The sequence below is a fragment of the Dryas octopetala genome, chromosome 8, assembly GCF_963921425.1.
Source record: "Dryas octopetala chromosome 8, drDryOcto1.1, whole genome shotgun sequence".
Taxonomy (NCBI): Eukaryota; Viridiplantae; Streptophyta; class Magnoliopsida; order Rosales; family Rosaceae; genus Dryas; species Dryas octopetala.
This window is the reverse complement of record NC_141373.1, coordinates 2,488,894-2,513,948: the sequence shown is the minus strand read 5'-3', so window position 1 is coordinate 2,513,948 and position 25,055 is coordinate 2,488,894. Positions and strand designations below refer to the sequence as shown.

The 25,055-nt window shown below is 34.3% G+C and overlaps 4 protein-coding genes across 7 annotated transcripts; 3 read left to right on the top strand and 1 right to left on the bottom strand.

Annotated features, from left to right (window-relative positions):
• Positions 1-3,500: 3,500 nt before the first annotated feature.
• On the top strand, positions 3,501-5,787 carry LOC147275943 (polygalacturonase-like). Its single transcript, XM_086253839.1, has 7 exons — positions 3,501-3,833; positions 3,979-4,110; positions 4,232-4,423; positions 4,616-4,823; positions 4,939-5,020; positions 5,246-5,477; positions 5,584-5,787. The coding sequence occupies exons 1-7, from the start codon at positions 3,501-3,503 to the stop codon at positions 5,785-5,787; spliced, it is 1,383 nt and encodes a 460-aa protein (XP_086109965.1).
• Positions 5,788-6,393: 606 nt separating this feature from the next.
• NPGR2 (no pollen germination related 2) lies at positions 6,394-11,949 on the bottom strand. Of its 3 annotated transcripts, none has more exons than XM_086255365.1 (6): positions 11,736-11,949; positions 10,901-11,184; positions 10,061-10,313; positions 8,449-9,719; positions 7,696-7,849; positions 6,394-7,104 (listed from the first exon to the last, which is right to left on the bottom strand). In XM_086255365.1, the coding sequence occupies exons 2-6, from the start codon at positions 11,159-11,161 to the stop codon at positions 6,788-6,790; spliced, it is 2,256 nt and encodes a 751-aa protein (XP_086111491.1). In that variant the 5' UTR covers positions 11,162-11,184; positions 11,736-11,949; the 3' UTR covers positions 6,394-6,787. The 3 variants fall into 3 exon arrangements, with proteins under 3 accessions (XP_086111491.1, XP_086111493.1, XP_086111492.1); XM_086255367.1 differs by having other exon boundaries at positions 8,503-9,719; XM_086255366.1 differs by lacking the exon at positions 11,736-11,949 and having other exon boundaries at positions 10,901-11,703.
• A 6,356-nt stretch (positions 11,950-18,305) lies between these two features.
• On the top strand, positions 18,306-19,396 carry LOC147275941 (uncharacterized). The gene has a single exon (XM_086254913.1). It carries the CDS (start codon positions 18,672-18,674, stop codon positions 19,137-19,139), a length of 468 nt encoding a protein of 155 aa, XP_086111039.1. The 5' UTR covers positions 18,306-18,671; the 3' UTR covers positions 19,140-19,396.
• A 1,571-nt stretch (positions 19,397-20,967) lies between these two features.
• On the top strand, positions 20,968-23,679 carry MRL7 (polyadenylate-binding protein 2-binding protein). 2 transcript variants are annotated; one of them, XM_086254688.1, is made up of 6 exons: positions 20,968-21,816; positions 21,905-22,016; positions 22,100-22,213; positions 22,333-22,399; positions 23,128-23,187; positions 23,412-23,679. In XM_086254688.1, exons 1-3 carry the CDS (start codon positions 21,061-21,063, stop codon positions 22,201-22,203), a joined length of 972 nt encoding a protein of 323 aa, XP_086110814.1. In that variant the 5' UTR covers positions 20,968-21,060; the 3' UTR covers positions 22,204-22,213; positions 22,333-22,399; positions 23,128-23,187; positions 23,412-23,679. The 2 variants fall into 2 exon arrangements, with proteins under 2 accessions (XP_086110814.1, XP_086110813.1); XM_086254687.1 differs by lacking the exon at positions 23,128-23,187 and having other exon boundaries at positions 23,412-23,678.
• The last annotated feature ends 1,376 nt before the right edge of the window (positions 23,680-25,055 follow it).

Sequence of the window (25,055 nt, the reverse complement as noted above, 5' to 3'; positions counted from 1 at the left end):
AATAAGCTTTAAATATGAATATGGCGACAGCAATATGAACAAAAAAGGTGAAATGATTTTCTTCATATAAAGCATAAACATAAATGGAAGGGTTAGAATTTTAAAAGAAAATACAAAAAACATAAAGTTATTGCTTAAAACTTCTAACTCGTTTTTTAGTTAAAACGAGGTGTAATCCAATAAAAAAATACTGCACTTTAACAGATACAACACAAAATTTAAAGATTCTAACTAAATCATCAAGTCACACAGACCCAACAAATGAAGGGTATCAAAACTTACACATCACAATTCAAGAATGTGACTGAAATTTACAAGGCTGTGGCCAACAGAGTTCCAATAAGTAAAGACTTTACACCATGTATATTTTTGTCCACTGGATAATATATATATATATATTCACCAAACATTACTCATAAAAATTCAAGAAAAAACAACCCAAATAGGAAAGAGTAACTTTGTTACAATAGGAAAATAATTGACCTGCCTAAATGGCACAATACCTAATTCTCTTTAATACTCATAAATTTTCAGTCCTAATGAAATCAAGTTTTGACCGAATTACATTTACATTCTTGGCCACATTAAAGATTTCGTAAGAACATAGCAGATGCAGTGTTCATGAACCACAAGCAAATTAATCTTCATGTGGCCTAATTTTTTAAGAAAATTAATGTAGGCTAACAAATTCACAATCACTCTGTACCTAATTACTCAGTAATCTTTGCTCCATACCATTGATTTGTGGCTAAGAAGATTATTACGACACCCAGTTTTAACATTTTCAAACGGCTTTAACAGTCTCTACAAGTATACTGGACACGTGGCGGTTGTATGTGGGATAACAGAATGTACTAACAAAAAGTACCCTGGTGGGAAATCTCTTGCATTGATTGATTGATTTGATTCCATAATTTTATTAAGTTAATTAGTACGTGTTCAGATTAAGCATGCTTTTTCAATAAATTATGGATTGTGCCACGTGTCCTCTCGACATTGATATATATAATTATGTCACGTGGGCGAAGAGACAAAATTACAAGACTTTCCTAATTAAGGTGAGAGAGTCTTGTAAATGTACACGAGTGCTTCGGTTGTAAAAAAGTGAATACGACTATACGAGACTAGTTGTAAACTCGAGAGTGTTTAATATATTAAGAGAAATTTAATGAGTATTATGACTTAATTAGAGGTTTAGCTGTAATGCTTTACACTTCGTTTACGCATGACTCTTGTTTTAGGCAATCATATCTGTTGATATATTGTTTCTATCTTAAATAACTGAAAGATTTAATTATATGTAATTCATATTACGCATAATTTATACTTATTTATTGACTCTGGTACATAAATATTTATTATCAAAGTTGAGTATTTATGATTTTATTAGAGACTTGGCTTATACAATGTAATGAGTAAACTATCATGATTTAATAATTTTATTAATATATGTATAATTGAACATATTCATAATTAGGATAATATTTTCTCATTAGACAATTTGAATAATTTAAACAACACATTTAGCCAAAAGTATCGATAGGCCTATTTGGTAAGAGAATATATTCTAATCTTTTATATATGAAATCTTGCATTTGATAAAAACTAATTAAGTGTATATTGAGAAGATTTTGTTGATAACAAATTAATTACAAACAATAAGTTTAATGCCCAAAAAGAAGTCATAAAATTTGCAGTAGATAACTTATGTCATATATTATATAGTAGATGTATGATAAATTAGAGAGCTTCTATGGAATAAACAGTTGATGTCATACATCAGAACAGTTGATGAATAACAGATTAGAGAACTTCTATGAAATAGACAATTCATGTATGTACCAGTATTCAAAAGTGGAAAACTATAGGCTACAAATTAAAATAGTGTACCCTTAAACAAAAGTCAAAAGTGGATGTATATATCTTGTACCAAAAAAAAAAAAAAAAAAGTGGATGTATCATATACAATTACAACGTTTGCATGTGAGAACTTTCCACCAAATGATCGAATCGAAACCCATCCCTCATCATCCCAGCAAGCAAACATATATTTATATTGAGGGCAACTCGATCAGACTCTTTTGTGAGGCTAGCATGCTAAACCCACACACTTTTCGAGGTGAGTGTTTCAATCAGAGAATGACACGTAGGCAGCATATGTTAGAAGGAGTAGAGTGCTTGTGCACACTAACTAGTATATATACGTAGTAGAGTTCTTGTACCTAACCCGATCATATCGTAATTAATACTTATGGATAAAAACCTAAAACTTAAAAAGAGTGCAAAAATCTCTAACACACATTCAACGAACCAGTTTTTCTTTGATGTCATGAACATATACATGATACATTATATAATATTATATAATCGATCTCCCATGCATGTGTACATATATATATATATATATATAATTGTTCATTTATATTATTATTATATATATTATTTTATAATAATATTATTATTATATGATGCCTATATATTACGTGACCCATTAGCCAATCATGCCCCTAGAATGCTTGATCAATATATTTTATATTTGTATTTGTCTGGGAAGCATGCAAATTCAGTAATCAGTATGCTGTATATATGGAAATAGTGTACGCGCGTTCTGAATAAAATAAAAAATTGTTGATTTGCATGCATCAGCTAGTACTCCTAGATCCCTTGATATTATCTTGATTGAGTCTGAATCTATTGGTCTTTAATTTGTCAAAAACTAGACTTCCATTAATAATTATTTTCTCAATATAAATTTCAAATATTAAATTCTAATTCCTAAACACTTAATTCTAAACTTCAAAATAACATGCTTTGGTTATAAGCACAACATAATTAATTAATTAGGTATAATAAGCTTAAACATAAGATATCATGGAGTTGTACGTTGAGTAGACCATTCGGAAGCAGGGCCGTAGAATTGCTCACAATGCAACAATGTTAGATCACTCATCTCCCAAATTAAAAAAAAAAAAAAAAAACAGAAGATATCATTTATTTCGTGTAATTATTTCTCTAATACAAAATGCAAGATAAGAGATTAGTATAGGATGTGAGATGACGTTTGAACATTTGAGTATGACAGACTTTAATTTGTTCAAATGTTGTATGGTACGTTAGTGTTCGAATGTTGAGGGATTATAACTAGCTCTCGAAGGTTGTCTCACACACCTCATATATATCCCAACATTTTTATTTTATGCAAGTTTTAATATAAGGGTAGTGCATGCCTGCATGGAGCAAATTAGAAGTCATGGTCGGCCCAAGAGATCCTTTCGTCTCAATCTAGCTCTCAATGTCAGACCATATCTGAAAATAGAGGCTATAACACCCACAAACCGCCGCCAAATTACTTCTCTATAAATACCAAAACCCTCCATCACATTCTCCTCATCTATAGCCTATAACCAACATCCCATAAAATTTATTATAAGCTAGCTATCATTGCTTACCAGCCTTTGGATTATTCTCTCCCTTTAATACCAAAAAGAAAGAAGAAACAAATGGCTCTACAAAGTCATTTATTCTCCTTCTGTACTATTGTTATTCTCTCTTTTATTAGTACTATTTCATGTTTCAAAGAGAACTCACTTCATAGCTATGTTGATGACCACAAATCTTTATCTGGGTTTTATGATTCTTCTTCTGGAGCTCACCCTTCATACATGAGCACCATTCAGAATGTCAAGTTCATACAACCCATTAGCCTCAGAACTCAACTCTTCGGTATAAAGAGGCTTCAAGAAGTGGGTGCCACCTCATCATCAGCTTCTGTTAAAACGTTTAGTGTTGATGACTTTGGAGCTAAAGGAAATGGTGCAGCTGATGACACACAGGTACATAGTAAATTACATTACGCACTAGTCACATATTACGTTGTCGATCTGTTTGTTTGCAAATGTGGTACAAATAGTTTTATGTGTGTTTTTTGTTGAATCGATTAATGTTTAATTTGTTTCTTTATATCGGGTTGGTTTTTAGGCATTTGAGAAGGCGTGGCAGCAAGCTTGTTCTTACAATGGAGCAGTGGTTCTTGTGGTGCCCAATAAGAAGAGCTATCTTGTTAGGCCAATCACATTCAAAGGATCATGCAAATCTCATCTTACAATGCAGGTAATTAATTAAAATTGTGTTTAAAATATAAAATGTGAGAGATCGAAATTAATTAGTACTCATATATATATACTATCAAATTACAATAATTAGTAGTACGTGTTTTGTTGGAAAACTTCAGATTTATGGAACCATAAAAGCATCTGGTGACCAGTCAGACTACAATGAAGAAGACTCTAAGCAGTGGCTTGTCTTTGACAGCGTTCCGAACTTGTTAGTTCAAGGTCCTGGAACCATCGATGGCAATGGAGAAACATGGTGGCAAAGCTCTTGCAAGAAAAGAAAAGCTCCCTGCAATAAGCAGGCACCCACAGTACGTATCTTCGTGTTTAAATTTGAAAATATTTTCTTGTCAGACAGTGTGTAATTTGATATGTTATATTGTTAGCTAGATACTACAATATGGTTCGATTGAAAGTCTATAATTAATTGAGTAGCATTAAGTTTGAAATTAAGGGTGTCTTTGCAAATATTAATTTTACATTTGGAAACTAAATATATGCAGGCTGTGACCTTCAGCAACTGCAACAACTTGGTAGTGAGGAATGTGCATATCCAAAACGCACAGCAAATGCATGTTCGATTCGAATATTGCACAAATGTTGTAGCTTCCCATCTTACTGTAACAGCACCAGAGGATAGTCCCAATACCGATGGAATTCATGTTACAAGTACCCAGAACATCACTATCTCAAGCTGTGTTATAGGAACAGGTATATTTAAGCATCAATAAATTAAAGAATTAACTTCATTAACCAAATATTATACGTCTAATTTAAAGTAGCCTAATATAAACATAATGTTTTTATCTATTTATTTGGGTTGCAGGTGATGATTGTATTTCTATTGTGGATGGGTCCCAAAAAGTGCTAGCCACAGACATAACTTGTGGACCAGGCCATGGAATCAGGTAATTTCAAATTCAAAACTCCACTTCTTCAACGTGCAAAAATTTTTTATTATCTAAATTGCATATTCAATTAAGAGTCAACATAATTAATGACTCAGATTTACAGTCTAGCTAGTATGTTTATATTGCGAGATTGTCTCGTAAAAAACATGCCCGTATAAATCAATATATAATATTAATGCTAGCTTGTTCGTTTTGATCATTTCATGGTGCGCTTATCATCAGTATTGGAAGCTTGGGAGAAGATAGGGCAGCTGACCATGTATCACAAGTAACAGTAAATGGAGCTAAGTTTTCTGGAACCTCAAATGGAGTGAGAGTCAAGACATGGCAGGGAGGGTCAGGACTTGCAAGCAACATTATTTTTCAGAACATGCAAATGAATAATGTGGAAAACCCCATAATCATAGACCAAAACTACTGTGACCGCAAAGACAAATCTTCTTGCAAACAACAGGTAAATACAAACAATATATCGTACTACGTACTTTGAATTTGATCGAATTGACATGTTAATTAATTTCTCCTAAGTCGAAAATTATTAATTTACTTTGTTATTGCAGAGCTCGGCAGTGAAAGTGCAAAATGTGTTGTACCAAAACATTAGAGGGACGAGCGCTTCGGACGCTGCCATAACATTTAATTGCAGCAAAGCCGTTCCATGTCAAGGGATTGTACTGCAAAATATTCAACTGCAGCAAGGGAAAGCCCAATGCAGCAATGTTAAACTGGCTTACAAAGGAGTTGTTTCTCCTCAATGTCCTTGAGAAATTTCAAAAAAAAAAAAAAAATAGTTATAATTAAGGGCATTATAGATTAGATTGAATTTGGCACTGTAATTATGTATCTATACGTACCAATTGTAAAAAAAATAATTGTAATGGTCTGTTGTTAATTTGTCTGTAATTCATTAGTCATTGATTCATTGTCATATTAATTAGTTTGAATTTTATATCAATAAAATGATTTGAAGTTTACACCATATATGGACCATCACAGTTCATGTTTACCCAAATTAAGTTTTCTAGTTTTTTGGGTTGTCCAATTCATCATATCGATCTTAACAGAGTTATGGACAAAAAATTGACAGCAAAATTTCAATAATTAACTCAAACAAATCTAAGTCGTTATCTATAATCTAAATGATAATGACTACGAAATTAAGTGTTTCCAGTACCACTAATAAGTTAGTCAAAGAGTATAAGAGAAGGTTTTTATGTTTGGTAAGGAGATCGAATAAAAATCCATGGAATCAAATTTCTTCAATCTTCAGACAAATTGACAAGTCACATGTGTGCACATCATAATAGAGATGTACCGCCAATTATTACTAAACAAATACTTTATTGTTGATTAAAAAAAAAAAACATATATTCTCAAGGTTATCAACAATCTTGACCTTTTGCCCTGTCCTTTTACTGTTTGGTATTGAAATAATGGGTATAGATTGCTTTACAACCAAGGTCTCCACACAGATCACTATAGGCTATAGCCTTACATCAAAAAGTATGAAAAATTTCTATCAAAGAACAAAAAAATTACAACAGTAGTTTTTGACAACATTACAAAAACAAAGATCTTTGTGCACGGCCTTGTAGAAAGTAGTTATGTATTCTGGTGATACAGTCATCATTGTGTAGCGGATTATCATTTATTTTTTCTTTTTATTATTCTTCTCTTTCATCATCTAAGAGGATGTATAAATGTGGGAGAGAACTTTGAAGTTGACAGCAAATTCGAAGGTTTACATGGAATGTATATGCATGGTTATCTGAAGGGTTCAACAGGAGCAGACTCTTCAAGAAAGACTGCAGCCTCAAAACATTCAGCAGCTTCTAATTTAGAAGATGGGGTTCCCTGGGCTTCGTAAAGTAGGCCAAGATTATACCATGCAGAATGGTTTGTTCTATCAAGGCGTAATGCATTCATCATAAAGCTTTTGACAACTGCTTGTGAGCTACCAAGCCGTCTGAGAACAACAGCTGTAGAGATCAAGCTTGGTACATGGGAGGGATTAATATCCAAAGCTTCTGAAAAAGCTTTCAGAGCTTCTTTGTAGAGGCCCTTAGTTTCATAAAGTACACCTGCAGAATCGACGAAGTTCCACAGCATTAGCACAATGCACCAGCAGAAGTTCCCACAAATAGTATACACACAGATGCCCTTATTTCTTTCTCAAATGTAATGCTTTGAAGCCAAGATACTGCACTCTAACTTGAACAAATCGAGGAGGAAGTTCAGAGGTATTTGGCAAAGAGAACCTCAGAATCCATTTGTTAGTTGAAAATTATAAATATTTGACAAAAAACTGACTCTAGGTTGGTAAAAAGAAAAAACATAAGGTTACAAAGGTTCTCAAATTTTTGGAGAAGCTGGACGACTAAACTTAACATCATAGTGTACAGTAAGTTCAGTGCATACTTTAAGGCACTCGCTGAAACAGGATTCATGAAATATTAACTGTATCCAACCTAATCCTTTTTCAAAACTTCTCTTTTATTGATTTTTCTGCTACAAACAACAAAATATATCATACTTTGATTACTTTCTTCCATGAACATTTAATCAGCGAGTGATCTAATTGTTAGCAGACAATGAAAACTAGAGCACTTTGATCCATCAAGAAACTGATTGGAAGAAAAGAAAGCACAAACCAAGTGATTGTCTGAAATTACCTGTCACATGACATCTACTAGCAGAGTAAGAAGTAATAGCTTTAGATTTGGAAATACAAATCTCAGCATCCCTCCATTGTGAAAGATTTATGTAGACATATGCCAGGTCATGCCATATTTCCAATTCCAACCTTCCAGCAAGATTTCTATTACTCTGCCATTAATAATAAAAATGAAGATTAGTTGCAGTGGAACAATTTTATCTGAAAACTTACGAAAGCATACACAAACAAAAGATGTCTGAGGTAACAGAAACTGTGTTCAGAAAATGGATCCGCAATTATCCCAATATACTTTTCATTAGAGCAAAAGAAGATTATCCATTATAAATACTGCAATTAAGGCTATGATTCTGAACATTTATAACATCAAGAAGTGGATTCTTTGAATACAATTTATTGACCAAACACTCACAGCGTAATCTAACAACATGAATTTATGAGCCTACTTCCTCTATTCCTTCAATGAAAACAAAGAGATCCATCAAATTTTGTAACATGAAGATGATACCTCAACACATCCATTATTCCCTTTCCTTCTCTCCTGGACGTCACGTCCAGAATACAAACTGGCTACAAACCACCTATTACTATCATTTGGTCACAAGTTCATGAGTAGTAATGACACAAACAAGGGATCACAATAATTCCAAAACAGCATTTCAGTATCAACTGTATATGTGAAGTAATGCATCCAATGCCAAAAGAAGCATTCATTATAAAGAAAAAAGAAAAAAGAAAAGAAAGAGAAAACCTGTTGCTCAAATAGATTGACTAAATATGTGGGAAAAATAACCCAAGAATGGACCTTAAGAAGCTCCTTCCCATAACCAAAGTTTTTATTCTGTACTTGAAGAACAGCGAGAAGCTCAGTGTATGTCGCAATGGCACATTTAAACTGACCCTGCGCAATTTGAAGTTTGGCTTTGGTTCGCAACAGTTCTCCTTGATCCCATTTCCCTGTCTGGTCCAAAGCAGCATCAATGATTGTTTCAGCATCCACAAACCGTTTCTGAGCTGATAATATCCTACTCAACAACAACCAACCTTTAACATTAGAACCGCCTTGCAGCTTTAGCATTTGCTTTGCACAATCAAGTGCAGCATCCAACTTTCTCTGTTCAGCATATTCTAGACTGAGATGGTAAAGAATAATGGGGTCACTCATTGTTGTCATTCTCCCAGCAGTTTCTAGGGCCTGAAGTGCCTCAGTCTGTCTTGTCACCCTCTCATAATCAGCAACCACTGATTTAGAATGTGCTGAAAGTGATAAGCCCAATAAACAAGAAGCGGTACTTTTCAATTGATCACAATTACCATTCCAACTCTCAACGGCTCTGAAGGCAAAACCTACCCCTTCTTCTGCATGACTGGGGTTTTCCCCACATATCTTTGATGCCATCAACAAAGCTGGAACACACATTGGATCCTCACTTTTACTCAACAATTTCCTAAGCAGATTTAAAGCAACTGAATCCTCTCCTGCTCCATAGTAACAGAGAGCTAGTTTGAGATATCTTTCTTTCCGATCAATAAACCCAGGCAGCAATTCTTCAACTTGATTAGCTAAGGCCCTGGAATCCCCTGAAACAGATAGAGCGAACGAAAGATGATCCAAGATTGATGGATCCCACTCAATTTTCTTAAGGGAAACTTTTCTAAGTAGTATCATTAACAGAAGAATAGCCTCTTCTAAATTGTTTCTGGGTACAAATGAACTATCCAATTGGGAGCGGAGGTTTGGGGGGCTTGCTTCAGCTCCACTGTACAGAAGAAAAACGGCAAACTCCTTCTGAATCTTTGCAGTAGTTTCCACCTCAAGGTTCCAATGATGGAGTAGAGCCCGTCTGTATGACAAGATGACTTCATGCGGACAATCAGAAAGATTCCATAATTCTGGGAGCAACTCGACATTCTTATTTATAATCTCCTGCAACTTGCAGTCAGCACCAAAGTTTTGAGGCAAGCCTTCTGGTAATGTAGATTCAACAATGTCCAGAATAACTTTGCAAGATTGAGCAGCTTCTGCAAGAGTAACTAAAGATATACATAAGCCATGCAGTGATGGTGTGATTATCATGTAAAGCTAACAGATTCCTTCTTTCTTTTTCTTTTTCCTGTCCTAAGTAACAACACTCAAGACTGTGGTGTAACATAACAGAACACTATATTCAATGGTTTGGCGGTGGCATTATTACTAAATGATTTAAAACAGATTATATTCTCATAAAACTAATACATATTAATCTTTTATCAGTAAAAGGCCAAGAACTAAACCACCTCAATAAAGTAATTCAGTGCAGGTCAAAATTATGTACAGTCTCACAACATCCAAGATTCAACAAAGAAGAAAGAAAAGTATGTACCTTTAAATCTCCCAAGACTCTGCAATGATTTTGCTTTGAGATATATTGCTTCCAGAAGTAAACTGACAGCACTTAAAGACAATGGTGGTGTAGAAAAACTTTTAGAACGTCTCCTACGACGTTCAACTCCTCTTGCAAGGGTGATTTTTATCTTCGGAGTCACTGCAGCAACATCTATTCCTTCAAATACATGTAAAGCAGCTTCTATGTTTCCTTTCTGATATTCGTATCTTCCTAATAATGCTCTTGCTTCCTGAAATTGCAAATTTTGTAGCTTTAGAATACAGAAATAACTGCCAAGGTCACCAATACAAAGACTGCATTGTTGCAGACAGGCTCTTAAGACAGAGATCTCTGTTTTCATTGTGAAAGTCTGACAGACATGCTTTAACATGCAAAACCTCTATTGGCTGCATTTTAATTATCTCCAATAGTCTCCCGCGTACCTAGTCTTTCCCCTAAAAAGGTAAGGGTGGCCAGATAGTATGTGAAGCAACGACAAAATGGCCTATTTTCTGAACTCAACAACAGCCTTAATCTACGATGGAGATGATGGATTTGAATGTGTTTATGTCTAGACCCTGACTACTAATGACCAAATACTCATACATTCAAGGATCATAGAATGATAAAGCAATAGAAACTAGGTTTGACACAATTCATCACAACGCCTATTTATCAAAATCCTTCAGAAACTTCAGAGATATAAAAAGAAAACTGTTTCTTAGGCTCAATAATATTATTAGATTTCCACCTAGGACTTCTTTTAGAAGAAAAAAAAAATGTTAAGAGAAGAAAATTGATGGTTCGGCAGATAAGCAGTGTTTAAAGCAAACAAACCTCGTAGTTCAAAGAACCATTCTCACGCAGAGATGATTCAGCTTCTTCTAAAGTGCCAGTGTGCGGGTTCGTGGTAACCACACCAGCTAGTGCTGAATGCTCACTTCTCGTATAATCCTTGGTTGCAAGGGATTCAATTTCTGAAGGAACTATTTCATCTGGTTCTCTTAAATTCTCTCCCGAGCAGAAACACTTCATCATGTTTCCAAAGTTCCGCGCAGTTTTACCACTCCTCCCCTTTTCAGTTCCACTACTCCTCATGATGCTTCACTATGCTCCAAAATCTTCAACCACCAAAACCAGCACCAACAGTAATTCAGAACTTCATGTGGGAAATTGAAACATTCCCATTACTAAAGTTTACTGATAACCATTAGATCATGATCAAATTAAGATAGTGGTCAATCAGGCAATGAAGCATTACAGCTCAAACTTTTGCAGACGAAAAATATTATAAAAATCAAAAAGACTAACTAATCTTCCACATTATGGAGCAAGTAATACGGGAACCATCACTGAAAAACAAATACAAACTGAAATTAACATAAAGAAAATTCTTCAACAAAAATAAACATATAAATTCAGAACATTTTAAGGCCAAGACCCTCTTCATCATTCAAAACAAAAACTTACCTATCAAAACCAAAAACCCATTAGTTCACCTCCACCAGTAGCATCAAATTTCAACCCCAACCACAAATAATGATGAAAATAAAAAATTCATGATAAATGGCCAAAACTACATCCAAAGGACAATTCCAAACCCTAGAAACAGGGGAAACAATCTTCAATTGTATAAATAGCCAATGAAAAAGCAATCAAAGTTCAAACACACCTTATGTTTTTGCAAAACATAAAAGCAGAGGCCAATACCCCACGACATAAACAGCAATACTCATTACTTCAATTTATTGCCAATCAAATCCACCTTTGGTGAAATCTTTGAATCTTTCTTTTCTTTTCCCTTTTTCGATTCAGTACGTGATTTGTGTGCAAAACAGGAATGGAATTTTTGAAATTGAAGCGTGAGCTTGAAGATTGTCTAGGGGTTAAGAAATTGAGGAACTGGGAATGAATAAAACAAAAAATAAAAAGTCAGTTTTCGGGAATTGGGAAATTCGTTTTTGGGGTCCCACATTGAGTATCTAATTTACTTTTACCACAGTGGCTCGCCACGTGGAAGGCTGCGTCGTTGGCGTTAAATGGTACTAACTACACTTTGTGTCTGAAGAAAAAATATTGGGCGCAGTGTAACTAATTTAACTTTATTATTATAATAATACATGATATATTTATATTAATATGATATGTTGAATTGGTTACATCACACTAGACTTAATTAAAAGAGAATCTGATAACTAAAAACGCAGTTAAAAATTAATGCAATTCCATGAAATCAAAACAAAACAAAAGGCAGAAAATTTTTAATTGCCCAGAAACCAAAATTGTAAAATAAGCAAAAACAAAGTCATGGGCAAGAGAATCAACTTCAAAGAAAGCACCAAACACAAACTCATTGTTCAATGACAATGATACAATGAGTTTAGATGAAGACAAAAAGATGGTTGGATGTGAGGATGCCAATCAGCCAGCCTAATATTAATATTAATACAAATAATGTAAGTTGTCTAAGGAACAAACAAGAAATAAAATTTCGGGTTTCGATAAAATTTTAATGAAAATTTTTAAAATTTTTAAATTTCGACAAAAATTAAATGAAAATTACTATCAAAATATGAAAATTTTGAATGAAACTTTACCATATGTTTATTTATCATATTATCTACTAAATTGATGAAAAAATATTGAAGAAACCAAATTATATCGTAGGTTTCATGTGATATAAGATGAATATAATGCACGCTGAAGACAAATACTGTTAAATAAAATTAGTATAATGAATAAATGAAATTAGTATATTATCTATACTCTATAATAAATACACTAAACCCTATATATTTTATAATCTATATTCTATATTGTTTAGGATATGGTATATGATATATGATATTGGTATTTTAAATTATTTTTTATATAAAAATATATTAGAGTTTACTAATTTAGGGTTTCAAAACAACTAAACGAAATTTCAAAACGGTCAAACGAAACCCCAAACCATTTTTTTTCTTTACAATTGCTCAAAGGCACCAAACCTCAATCAACCTAAACTTTTTAATTTTTTTTTCCTTTTTTTCTTTTTTTTTTCTTTTTATTTCCTTCATTTTTTTTTCTTCTTTTTCTTTCCTTCCTTTCCTTTCCTTTCTTTTCCCCCGAGGCTCTAGCGCTCCACTGTTTTTCTTCTTCAGTTCTTCATCCTCTCTCTCTCTCTGCATCTCCCCCTGCTCTCGCCCCCTGCCTTCACCTCGTTGCCCCGTCGCCCCCCTGCCCTCACCCCGTCGCCCCCTGCTCTCGCCTCTCTCTCCCTCGATCTCCCCCTGTCGTCGCCTCTCTCGCTCGATCTCCCTTGCCGCCACCCCTATTTCTCCCTCGATCTCCCCCTGCCATTGCTCCATTTTTCTCCAAAAACCAAGCCTTCTAAAACCAGATCTCACCGAAAATTTCGCCGAAATTTCAATCATTTCAACGAAATTATCTCGAAAATTTAACAAATATGGGTTTCGATTTCGACACCCAAAAAAATCAAAATTTTCACCGAAAATTTCAAAATTTAACACCCTGGGAACAACAAATACAATTCTTAGACCCAAAGTATCCCATTTGAATGAGTGATGAAACCATTGAAATTTGTTTTAAGATTTTAACAATTGACTTTAGTTTATCTTTCTTTTATTGGGAAAATAGAAGCCAGGTACAAGGGTTTAAATTTCGAAGTTTTCGGCGAAATTTCGCCGAAAATTTCGTTTTTTAGGGGTTCCGAAATTTTAACACGGATTTGACTAAATTTCGGAAAATTTCGGCGAAATATTCGAAATTTCGCCGAAATTTCAAGCGAAATTTCGAAACAACCCAGAAACCCAGCCGCCTCAAGAGGGGCGGCGGCAGGGGGTGGCCGGGGGGCGCGGCAGGAAGGAGATCGAGGGAGATCTTGGGCGCGGCGATCTTGGGCGTCTTTCTTCTTCTTCCTTTTTCCTTTTCCTGGGTTATCTTTTTGGTTTCTGGACTTTTCAGGTTCTTCTTTTTTGGGAAAAATCAGAGAGAAATGGAGAGTGATGGGTGTGAATGTGATTTATATGAAGGAGGAGCAGGTGGTGTTGTCCAAGCATAGATAGAACCGAACAATGAGAACTGGGTATATGGGATCTAAGTAGAATCAGAAAATGGAATAATCTTGCAGACCAAATAATACCGAAAAACCAAATTATTTAAAAGAAAGAAACCAACAAAACAAAACAAGCTTCTAGAGAGAGAAATTAAAAAGGATACAAAAAAAAGGGAATTTTTAAGAGTGTTTTTCATACAAAGAGAAAGAGAACTTGGGGTTGAATATTCGAAGGTATGAATTGTGAATTTGTGATTCGCTTTTCGTTGCTTATCTTAGTTATCTATGGGCTGGCAATGACGTCAGCACCTCCACACCTACTTTTTTTTGTTTTGTTTTTTAATTTCTAATTTTTATCAGATAAGATCAAAGATTAAGAAGGCCAAACAAGCAAGTGGTGGCTGCATTAACAAAGATGCATTTGCCACGTGATACGGACGCCACTAATATTCTGACCTCAATAATATTAGTACTTCATCTTTCATACTCTCACACCCTCCCTCGTTATACCTACTCTCTCTAATATCACCAAGCAAACAAAACCAAAAACCTTACTTGTTTTTAAACCCTAAATTTGTAAACTCTAATATATTTCAATATAAAAAATAATTTAAAATACTCTAAAGAGCCTAAACCCTAATATCATATACCATATCCTAGTTTGAGGTTTTTAGGCAATTGAAAAAAAAAATGATTTGAGATTTCGTTTGGCCGTGTTGGAGTTTCGTTTAATTGTTTTTAAATCCTAAACCAATAAACTCTAATACCTTTTTATATAAAAAATAATTAAAAATATCCTAAAGGACCTAAACCCTAATATTCTATACGATATCTTAAATAATATAGAGTATAGATTATAAAGTATATAGAATTTAGTGTATATATTATAGAGTATAAATAATATATTAATTTTATTTATTCATTATACTAATTTTATTTCATAGTATTTGCCTCCAGTGCGCATTATATTCATCACATATCACATGAAACCTACCATATAATTTGGTTTTTTTCAATGTTTTTTATCAATGTAGTAGATAATATGTTAAATAAACATATTGTGAAGTTTCATTCAAAATTTCCGTATTTTGATAATAATTTCCATCGTTTCCGTCGAATTTTTGTTGAAATTTAAAAATCTTCGAAATTTCCGTCGAAATTTCCATCGAAATTTCCATCGAAATTTCCTCGAAACCCGAAATTTTATTCCTTGGCCAGGTATTAGTTCAACATCAATAGTACTATTAAATTCCCAACAAAAAATAGTACTATTAAATTACCACTAAATCATTAACAAACAAAAAGTTTATACAAGACCAAAGAAAACATTTGGTTGTTATATTATATTATTATATAAAAATTTTCAAAGTGATAGATCTAATTTCTATTATAAAGATAATACATAATATTTTGGGTTTTTTTAATATTTAGTACCTAAATTTTGACTATTGTCTTGATGTGGTACCTAAACTTTTATTTGTCCCAATTGAGTACCTAAACTTTTATTTTGTGTCTAATAGGTACCAAAATGAATTTCTGTTAAATTTGTCAACAAAAGTTAGGGGCAATATAGTCACTTCAAAAAATTTTATTTTTAATTTTTAATTTTTTTTGTTTGTTGTGTTTTTTTTTAATAATTTTAAACATATAAAGAAAATAATTAAAATATACTTTGACTATATTGCCCCTAACTTTTGTTGACAATTTTAACATAAATTCATTTTGGTACCTATTAGACACAAAATAAAAGTTTAGGTACTCAATTGGGACAAATAAAAATTTAGGTACCACATTAAGACAAAGTTCAACGTTTAGGTACTAAATATGAAATAAACCCTAATATTAATAATATTCACTCATAGTATGACACATTTGATTGGTTATACCACGTGACGAATAATTTCATATGTCTGAAAGTCAACAGGTCATTTTTCTTTCTTTTCACCATTTTTTTTTGGTAAAACAAAATGGTAAAAAATAAAAAAAATAAAAAAAACACTTTGCAATTTAGTTAAATTTATCTGCTAGTTTAAGAAATTTACATAGGGTTCTGGTGATTTGGTCTGATATTTGGTATTTAAGGATTCTTATGGTTTTCATACTTTATTACAAAATTTTAGTCTATCAATATTAAGACGATAGGTCGTATTTTTTCTAAGATTGAAATAGACGATACGAAAAACAGTGAAGGACATGAACTTAATAGAGTATTTTTGTTTTAAAGTGAATAAAAACGGAAGATAGAAGGAAAGCGCAATTAACGTACAAGAACAACAATGAAGATCACAAGGAAGGGATCTTACAAAACAACAACAAAGTGCATGAACAATATAAAACACAGAAAAGTTTAAAACATACAATCAATCAAATCAGAGCTACTTGAAGTTTGGATGAAAATGAAGGTCGTTGTTTTTTTGTACTGGACGTAAACACCATAGAGGTGAGTTTGAACTATAATTGAATGTGTGTTTATGTATAACTGAGGTTTTTAATATTATCTAAATTGTTGTTAATTGAGACCATTAGAGCTTGGATCTCTAATTGTTCTCAGAACAACAAGAGCAAGTTTAATCTCAACTCATACCGCATTTGTTGGTGTATACTTTGACCATGTTGGGCCTCTCTATTGTATTAAGCCATAATGGGCCTTAACTAGGTCAAGTCATACAATTGTAAGGGGAGAGTTTCATATCCTTTATAAATAGGGAATCACACCCGCATAGAAAGGGATCTCTAACATATATAGCACACTTTCTCATTTCTCTTTAGAGCTCTCATACTCTTTTGTACATTGTAAACACAATTATTCATAGTGAAAACCAAAATGCCAAGTGGATATAGCCCTATCGATATCGATATGATCGTAGTGAACCAATATATATTATTGTGTTTACAAAAAATTAGAGTTTAGTCCTTGTTACATTTATTCTTTAAACTGAAATTTTATGAGTTTGTTTTTTCTAAAAAAAAAAAAGCCCTTTGACCATTGCTACGTCAAAAAAATATGTAATCATTTTTTTTTTAAGAGTATAGGGTACAGGTTCACCTCATACTCTCCTATATGGTTGCAGAATGAAATTTGTGGTCGGTGGCTGCATATTAGGTTTTAACTCTGAAATTTTGGGCTGAGTCCAAAATATAAAGCCGATAAACTAGTATCGAGGGCTCGAAGAATAAGCAAAAATGTACTGCTGAACACTCGACGGCAATTGTCGAGTGCTCGGCGCCTAATATACATGAAAAAAAATAAAAATTAATGGACCAATATTATATAATGTTAAATAGTTACAATATTATTGAAGTTTATTTTGAATTCTAAAAATCATAAGCCTTTAATCTGTATAATGTAAAATTAAAGAAATTGAATGGAAATCTCCCTTGTGTTTATTGTGCGAATGTTGTTGAATTTACGTTGACCACTTGACTAAAATTAAGCCAACAACACAAATCATTTTCATCATTTGAGCTAACTCCGAAGACTTAAATTATGTTTTAGATTTGAAATATAACTCTTATAACAAACTTTATTATTCCTTTATAGAAAATCTACTCCTCATTCCCAATAAGATTAGGCGTTTACTAAGTTTATATAAGAGTCATTAAGGTGTGTTAGCAAGCATAATTTTTCAGATTTTGTACGTGTAGAAAGCAAGAGAGAGTTGGATTTCTTTCTTATCATAGTGGAATTAAGTCGATTGAACTTACAAACTAAAGTTGAAGCACCTTAATTCTCTAATTCATTTGAGACGTACCACAACAAATTCTCGATTTTCTTAAAAAATATCCAATAATAGTATCAATTTATATTAATTTCATTTTAAGTTCGAGTGATATTATCATGTCTTAATTTTACCACACCTGATTAACTAGGTATGCTGGTAAATTTACTTGCAGGGTGAAAAAAAAAAAAAAATTATAGACAGCGAACTAACTTAGGTGTGGCTCGCAAACTACATTAATTGTGGCCCAAACAAGGACCTATCTAGTTCTTGACTTGCCAACCCCCAACTCCAAAGAGCCCAGGGATAGAATCGTCATTCCACACTATCCGGTATTCTCGTAATTTTATCTACACCCAAGGGGCAATCATTCAACTCCACATCTATAAATATGGAGAACCCCAACCCCTCCTCCCTATTCCATCTTCTCATTTCCCCCCCCCCCTCTCTCTCTCTCTCTCTCTCTCTCTCTCTCTCTCTCTCTCTCTCTCTCGTCTCTTTCTGAGCAACAATCCTTCTCCGGATTCCGGCTACTAACCGTACGGTCTTCTCTCCCACCCAACCTTCGCCTTCTCTTTTTTTATTTTTTTTTTGTGGGCCCTGATTTTGTTCCCAATCCATTTTCTTCACGATTTCTCATCCAAGAGTCAGTTTCTTTTTTTACTGTTGCGAATTTACCTTTTTACCCCTCGATTTTGACGTTTTGTTTCTATCTTACCTGTCAAGTTTTATCAGATTTATCATCATCTTTTTTTTTTTTTGGGCTTTGGGTTCGGATTTGTGGTGGATTTCATGAACTGCTGTTGCCGACGTGGCATGCACTCAAAGAGCCATGAATACCAAAACGATGCGTTTGCCACCTCGCCGGATTTCGACGACCAATGCGTCAAATAACAAGCGCAAGGAGGAAAGTGGGCTCGACGCGCTCCACCACTCAAAAGCAACCAAGACGCTCAAGCTAGCGGCTACAACCCAAGCCGGCTCGAAGACCCTCCCCGAGCCGCCGGCTCCGTCCGGTCAGCTTCTGGCTGGCTATTTGGCGCACGAGTTCCTCACCAAGGGCACACTACTCGGACAGCCGTGGGACCCAGCTCGAGCAGAGGCCGGAACAACCGGAACCGCTGAGGAGGAGACTACGAAATGGAAGTCTATAGGTGGAGCCGAGCCGAGATGGAGAGCCGAGCCGAAGTTGGAGAACTTGCAGAGATACGTGGAAGTAGCTGATTTGCTGAGGGCTGATGGGGCACACTTGCCTGGTATTGTAAACCCTAGTCAGCTTGCACGCTTTTTACAGTTGTGAGGCAACGGGAGCGTGAGGCAACGCGTGGAGTATTGGCTTTGAGTTCCGAGTATGTGGCAGTTTTGCTTCCGAATATGAAATTACAGTTCTTTTAGGGGGCAAATTGCAAATATGTGTAACTCGCAAGCCGAGGCAAGCATGCATTAGAAATGTGTAATGTGACATCATGTACTCAACGTGTGTGATGAAATTGCTTTCAATTCAAAAAGAAATGGACGGTTTTATGAGCAATCAATGCTTTTTTTCAAGCGATGCAATTGGTCATGTGCATACTTGTTTAATGAACTGCATTTTAGTATTTTGCATAACTAATCTTTTGGGCAAATAATTGATTGGCCTTGTATTTTGGGTCCGATTTGTTTTAAGGAAAATGTTTGGATATTTAACTTTGAATATCAACTTTATGTTCATCGTCAATTACATGAGTTCATGATGAATGTTCACCATTTTATTTTAATTCATGATTTTTGAATGGGATCCATATTAGTTGAGAAAAATGGTCCTTTTTGAATCATGACATGAAATTGGCATATGAAAAAATTATATTTTATTACTTGATTATTAGTGTTGAAAATGGGGTATATTGGTTGAAAATCCTTACGGATGATGATGATGTAGGTGTTCTATAGTCAATATTTCGTATACAGTAATGTTCTTTTACTAAATAGTTTAAACATACCTTACTAAACTTCTTTTGCCAAATTATGAATCCCAAACTATCAAATAAGTTTAGTATATGAATAATGCTATATATAGCATATGAGCCAACCATTTTGCAACTCAATGAAAGTCTACAAATATAAGCTATTGAGATTAACTCAAGTGGTGAAATAAATACACTAATATATCAGAATTCATATAAATTCATAATTTGATTTTTTTCGATATGATTAATAACTTTATAACAAGTGGAGAAGATGAATAAAGTAATGTGTCAGAATAAGTTCATAGTTTGATTTTTTTTTTCGATATAATCAATAACTTTATAATTAGTGGTGAAGATGAATAAAGTAATGAGATTAATGTCAATTTGATCCCAAAACTATTATACTTGTATTAGTTTGGTCTCTAGATTTTTAATTTGAAAAATTTAGTTACCAAACTTTTTCAATTTTGCAAATTGAGGTTGTTCAGTCAATTTCATTTCATAATAAGACAATAATTTCAGTTTGTGCCATTTATCATTCCTGTATCCTTTAGAATAATTCATTTCATAAGTACATAATTGAAAGTAATAGGACATAATTGGACAGAAAGTGTATAAATTGATTGAATAACCTCAATTGCCAAAATTAAAAAAGTTTAGGAACTAAATTTTTCAAATTAAAAGCCTGTAAACCAAACTGATACAATTATAATAGTTTGGAAACCAAATTGGCATTAATCCCTAGAATTCAGTAAGTTCACAATTTGATTTTTTCTGGTATAATCAAGAACTTTATAAGTGGATGATGCCTAGTTATTAATTTTATGTTTACCATATTTAATGAGATTGGATGAGAATTTCAAAGTGATGCAGTAAAGCATGCATCATTTATAAATTAAAGAGCTTAATTTATTCATTCAATTACCTCAATCTAAGTCAGTCCTTAATTTTTCCCCACCCATTTTTATATAGTTACATATTTACATTATACATAGAAATTCCTAACCAAAACGTATTAGGTTGACCATGAAAAAAGGTTAATGTTGAGCCGTCTAGTTGCCCACATAAATTTGATAATGCGACGCGGTCGCGAATTGTTTAAAATACATGACGTGTCGTTTGATGCCGTTTTCATGCATCTATTTAGGAACCGTGGTGTCGTCATAATAAAAGAGGAAAAAACGTAAAAGAAATTGTCGGTTTCGGTAATAGGTGTGGCATTTCCACGAATACTTGGGCTGCTGCTGACTGATTCTCCATTAAAACCGCCAAAATATGCTGTGCTTTCAAATTTGTGTCCCGCCAAGCGTACTACAGAGCGCGCCTATACACTGTACCCGCACTCTGAGATCTCTTCCTTGCTATGCTGTGTCAAGAAAATCGGATTCGGAGCCCGACCCGAAACCCCGCTCTGATACGAAACGAAAACCTCGGCGCCGAAAAAGTGAAATTGTTGAGAATGAAGGCGAAGAAGAACCAGGCAAGGCGTTCCCGGCGACGATTCCGAGAAAGCTTCGGCGCGGGCGGAGAAGCGAGGCGGCGGCGGTGGAGGATTACGTGCGGGAGTCGCTTGATCGGACGTTCGCGTCGATCAGAGAGCAGAACCCAGAAATTGTTGAGACGAAAGAGAGACTGATGAAGGAGAAAGCTGGTGATGACGATGATGATGAAGATGACGATGTGGGTAGTGGGAGAGAGACGAGCATGGTGGTCGAGGAGGAGAGCAAAGATTGGCCGTTGGATGCGGACGTGGGTTGGGGGATTAGGGCTTCCGAGTATTTTGAGAACCATCCAATTCGAAATGTGGTGGGAGAAGATGGGGTTGAGATTGATTGGGAAGGTGAGGTTGAAGATAACTGGGTGAAGGAGATTAACTGCTTGGAGTGGGAGAGCTTTGCTTTTCATCCAAGTCCGCTTCTTGTTCTTGTTTTCGAGAGGTACAACAGAGCAAGCGATAACTGGAAGGCTTTGAAAGAGCTCGAAAAGGCGGTCAAGGTCTATTGGGATGCAAAAGATCGATTGCCTCCTCGGGTATGTATGAATACTTTTTGCAACGGTTTATGGATAACTGCTGTAAAGATGTTAACTTTAGCTCCAATTTTGTGCTTTTGTTTAACAGTCGGTGAAGATAGACATCAATATTGAGAGGGATTTGGCGTATGCTCTAAAAGTTAGAGAATGTCCTCAGATTTTGTTTGTGAGGGGAAACAGGATCTTGTACAGAGAGAAAGGTGAGATTGGGGATTAAAATATGGATCATGGTTTTTTGTAAGTTCCTATTTTGATATGATTTTAAGTAAGTTTGTGTTGTCAGAGATTCGGCCAGCGGAAGAGTTGGTTGCCATGATTGCTCATTTCTACTACAACGCAAAGAGGCCCTCCTGGATCGATGTCAATGCTTTATCTCCACCTTACTAGTACTATTCTGGTACTAAATCTGCACCCATTAACTAAGATTTAGTTTCCTTTTGCTTCTTGATACTTCATTTTGAGCTCAGCCCTTGTGACTTTAAATCTCTTCTAATTATGCTCTATTGCCCTGTGCAGGTGAGAGTATCTGTTTTACTCAGAAGTCAGAAGCATGGAGCACTGTCGATAGAAAATGAATTTGCAGGTAAAAGCTGCTGACCGCTGGATATTCTTGATTTTGAATGAATATTAAATCCAATGTGTTCTTGAACTAGTTTTTGGGGTTGTTTATCGTCCCCTTGTTCATATGGCAATGATATTTGATGCTGACAATCTGAATGGTAAAGGTTGATTCCATGGATATTTTAGATAGGCATTCAAGTTAGGTCCATGGATTATGTGCTTTTGATGGGTTTTCCTATCTTGAACGATTCTAAATTCAGTAATCCACCATACGTGTATTTGTAACTTTAGTTGGATGGTATAGCATATAGTTTCTCGGCATTCTACAAGTCTTTTTGCAGGCAAATTGTTCTTCAATTTTAAGCCTTTCGTGGACAAACTTTAACTTTGTCAAATCAATTTATCATAAAACCTTTAGATCTTCATTTAACCACATTTATATATTTGACTCTTGGTGTTCTGGTGCTCATTCATGTATGTAGGGAAAGACCAGATAAAAAGATTAGACAAGATCTTACATTTAATCATTTACATATAAAAAGATTTGGTACCTTTTGGTTGTAATTTGAACACATTGCTGAGTTTCTTGTGGAATGTGGACCATATATAGAAGCTAATATCATATATGAATACAATTATTCCTTACTAATTGTAATTGCACAATAGGCATGCACTTTATTATAAATAGGCTTAGAATTAGAGAATGACAGCACCCAGAAAATTAAAGTTGAAAGTTTCCCTTCTGTGAAGGAATGGCAAAGCTTCATCCCACCTTTTGCTTCTTCCTTCTCCTCCTGCTGGCAGCTGCAGGTCCATAATCTCCTACTAATCACCTGTACTATCATAGCATAGTTTATATACATACATGCAGATTCACAATGGAGTATGCCTAAATGCTTTAATAATATAATTTTGTAACATTCTTATACTATTTGGTACAAATATATAAAACTTTTTCTCATTTAGTTTTGTACTCTCTCTCTCTCTCTCTCTCTCTCATATATGTGATATTGTGTTTGTTTTCGTTGTGGCAGCTCAAAACGGAGTATGTGAATCAGGTGAGCAGCCTGTGTGTGTAGCATCATGGGACTGTACTAATGATCAAGAGTGCAATGAGGCATGCAAGAAGAAGCACAACGGTTGTGGAATCTGCAATGTTGAGGCCAATAATAAGCTAGTTTGCTGGTGCGGCTATGACTGCTAGGCATGATAAATTGCATGGATGAGAACTAATGTATAAGATGAATTAAACGCAATAAAGATTATCCCCCCTTTAATCTTATGGTTTTTGCATTATTGTGATCTAATCAGAAATGAAACTTAATTATATTATATGATCAAAACATATACTAAATCCGAACAAGTAATAGTATTGGAGTATACATGTTTGCGGATGATTGCACATATTTCAGGGTACTCTAAAACCTTGTACCTAGTGAGAAAATAGATCGTTGAGGTTTTCCTTTACCTTGTTGAGCATTTCTAGCAAAAAATATGGTTTCAAATAAAAGAAAATTTGAGGGCCAACATTAATACATTGTCAATATTTGGGGTTCAAATAAAACAATATCGTTATGAAATAGTACTAAAAGGATATGATTATAAGATGAATTAGCTAAGAAAACTATTGTCGTTTATGAGTGATATGAAAGCTAATTTTAATTCAGATCTTCCTTTAACCACATTGATATATGCACAAACCGAATCAGAAAGTAATCTCAAAACAACAGATAGATCAACGCTGTACCTGCCTGTGAGTTTAGTGGCTATATCGGACCCACCAAGCATATTATATATAATATAGGTCAAAGTTTAAGTAATGCACATATAATTCAACTTAGTTTTTGGTCATTCATAGGTGTGTATATATATGCTAGAAAATTGGGGGTTGGTCTTTCTCCTCCATCTCCATGCTAATACTTGAGCCTGAACATGAAGCCTTAAATTCCATCATGATCATTAAAAACGATGAGATACTGTGTAATGTCATCATTAAATGAGATACACTAAACTTACAGTTACAGATAAACTAGCTAACAAATTATTGCCATTTTTGTGTGATATGTATGTAAAATTGAGATCTTTATATCCACATTTCTGGAATATTGTGAACCATATATAGAAGCAGATATCATACAATATCCATACAACCATTCACTGCTTGTAAATTGCACACCAGGAACTCTATAAATAAGTCTTAGATTAGAGAATATGGCACCCAATTAAAAGATTACAGTGGTTTTGTGAAGGAATGACAAAGCTTCATACCACCTCTTTCTTCTTCCTTGTCCTTCTCCTCCTGGCAACAGGTTCATAATTCCTACCATTAGATCATATATAGTCTAGATATATAAGCACAAGTAATGATCTCTTATCAAGTATCTTTGTCAGGGCTAGACTATAAATCAGGACGGACCACACACATTCAGATATGATTCTATTTATTAATAGTTCTGTTTTACAGTTTGACAACGTAGTATGTCAGACTCTCTGATAAGAAAATTTCCCACCTAAACGCTTCAATTTTATAACTGAAGTGAAACTAATAATATGATATGATATGTGAAACTGATAATATTGTTGCTGCATATGTATGTGCAATTAATTAATTGTTTTTGTTTTGGGTGCAGTTGAAAATGGAGTATGTGAAAGAGGTGAGGGTGAGCCAATAAGGTGCA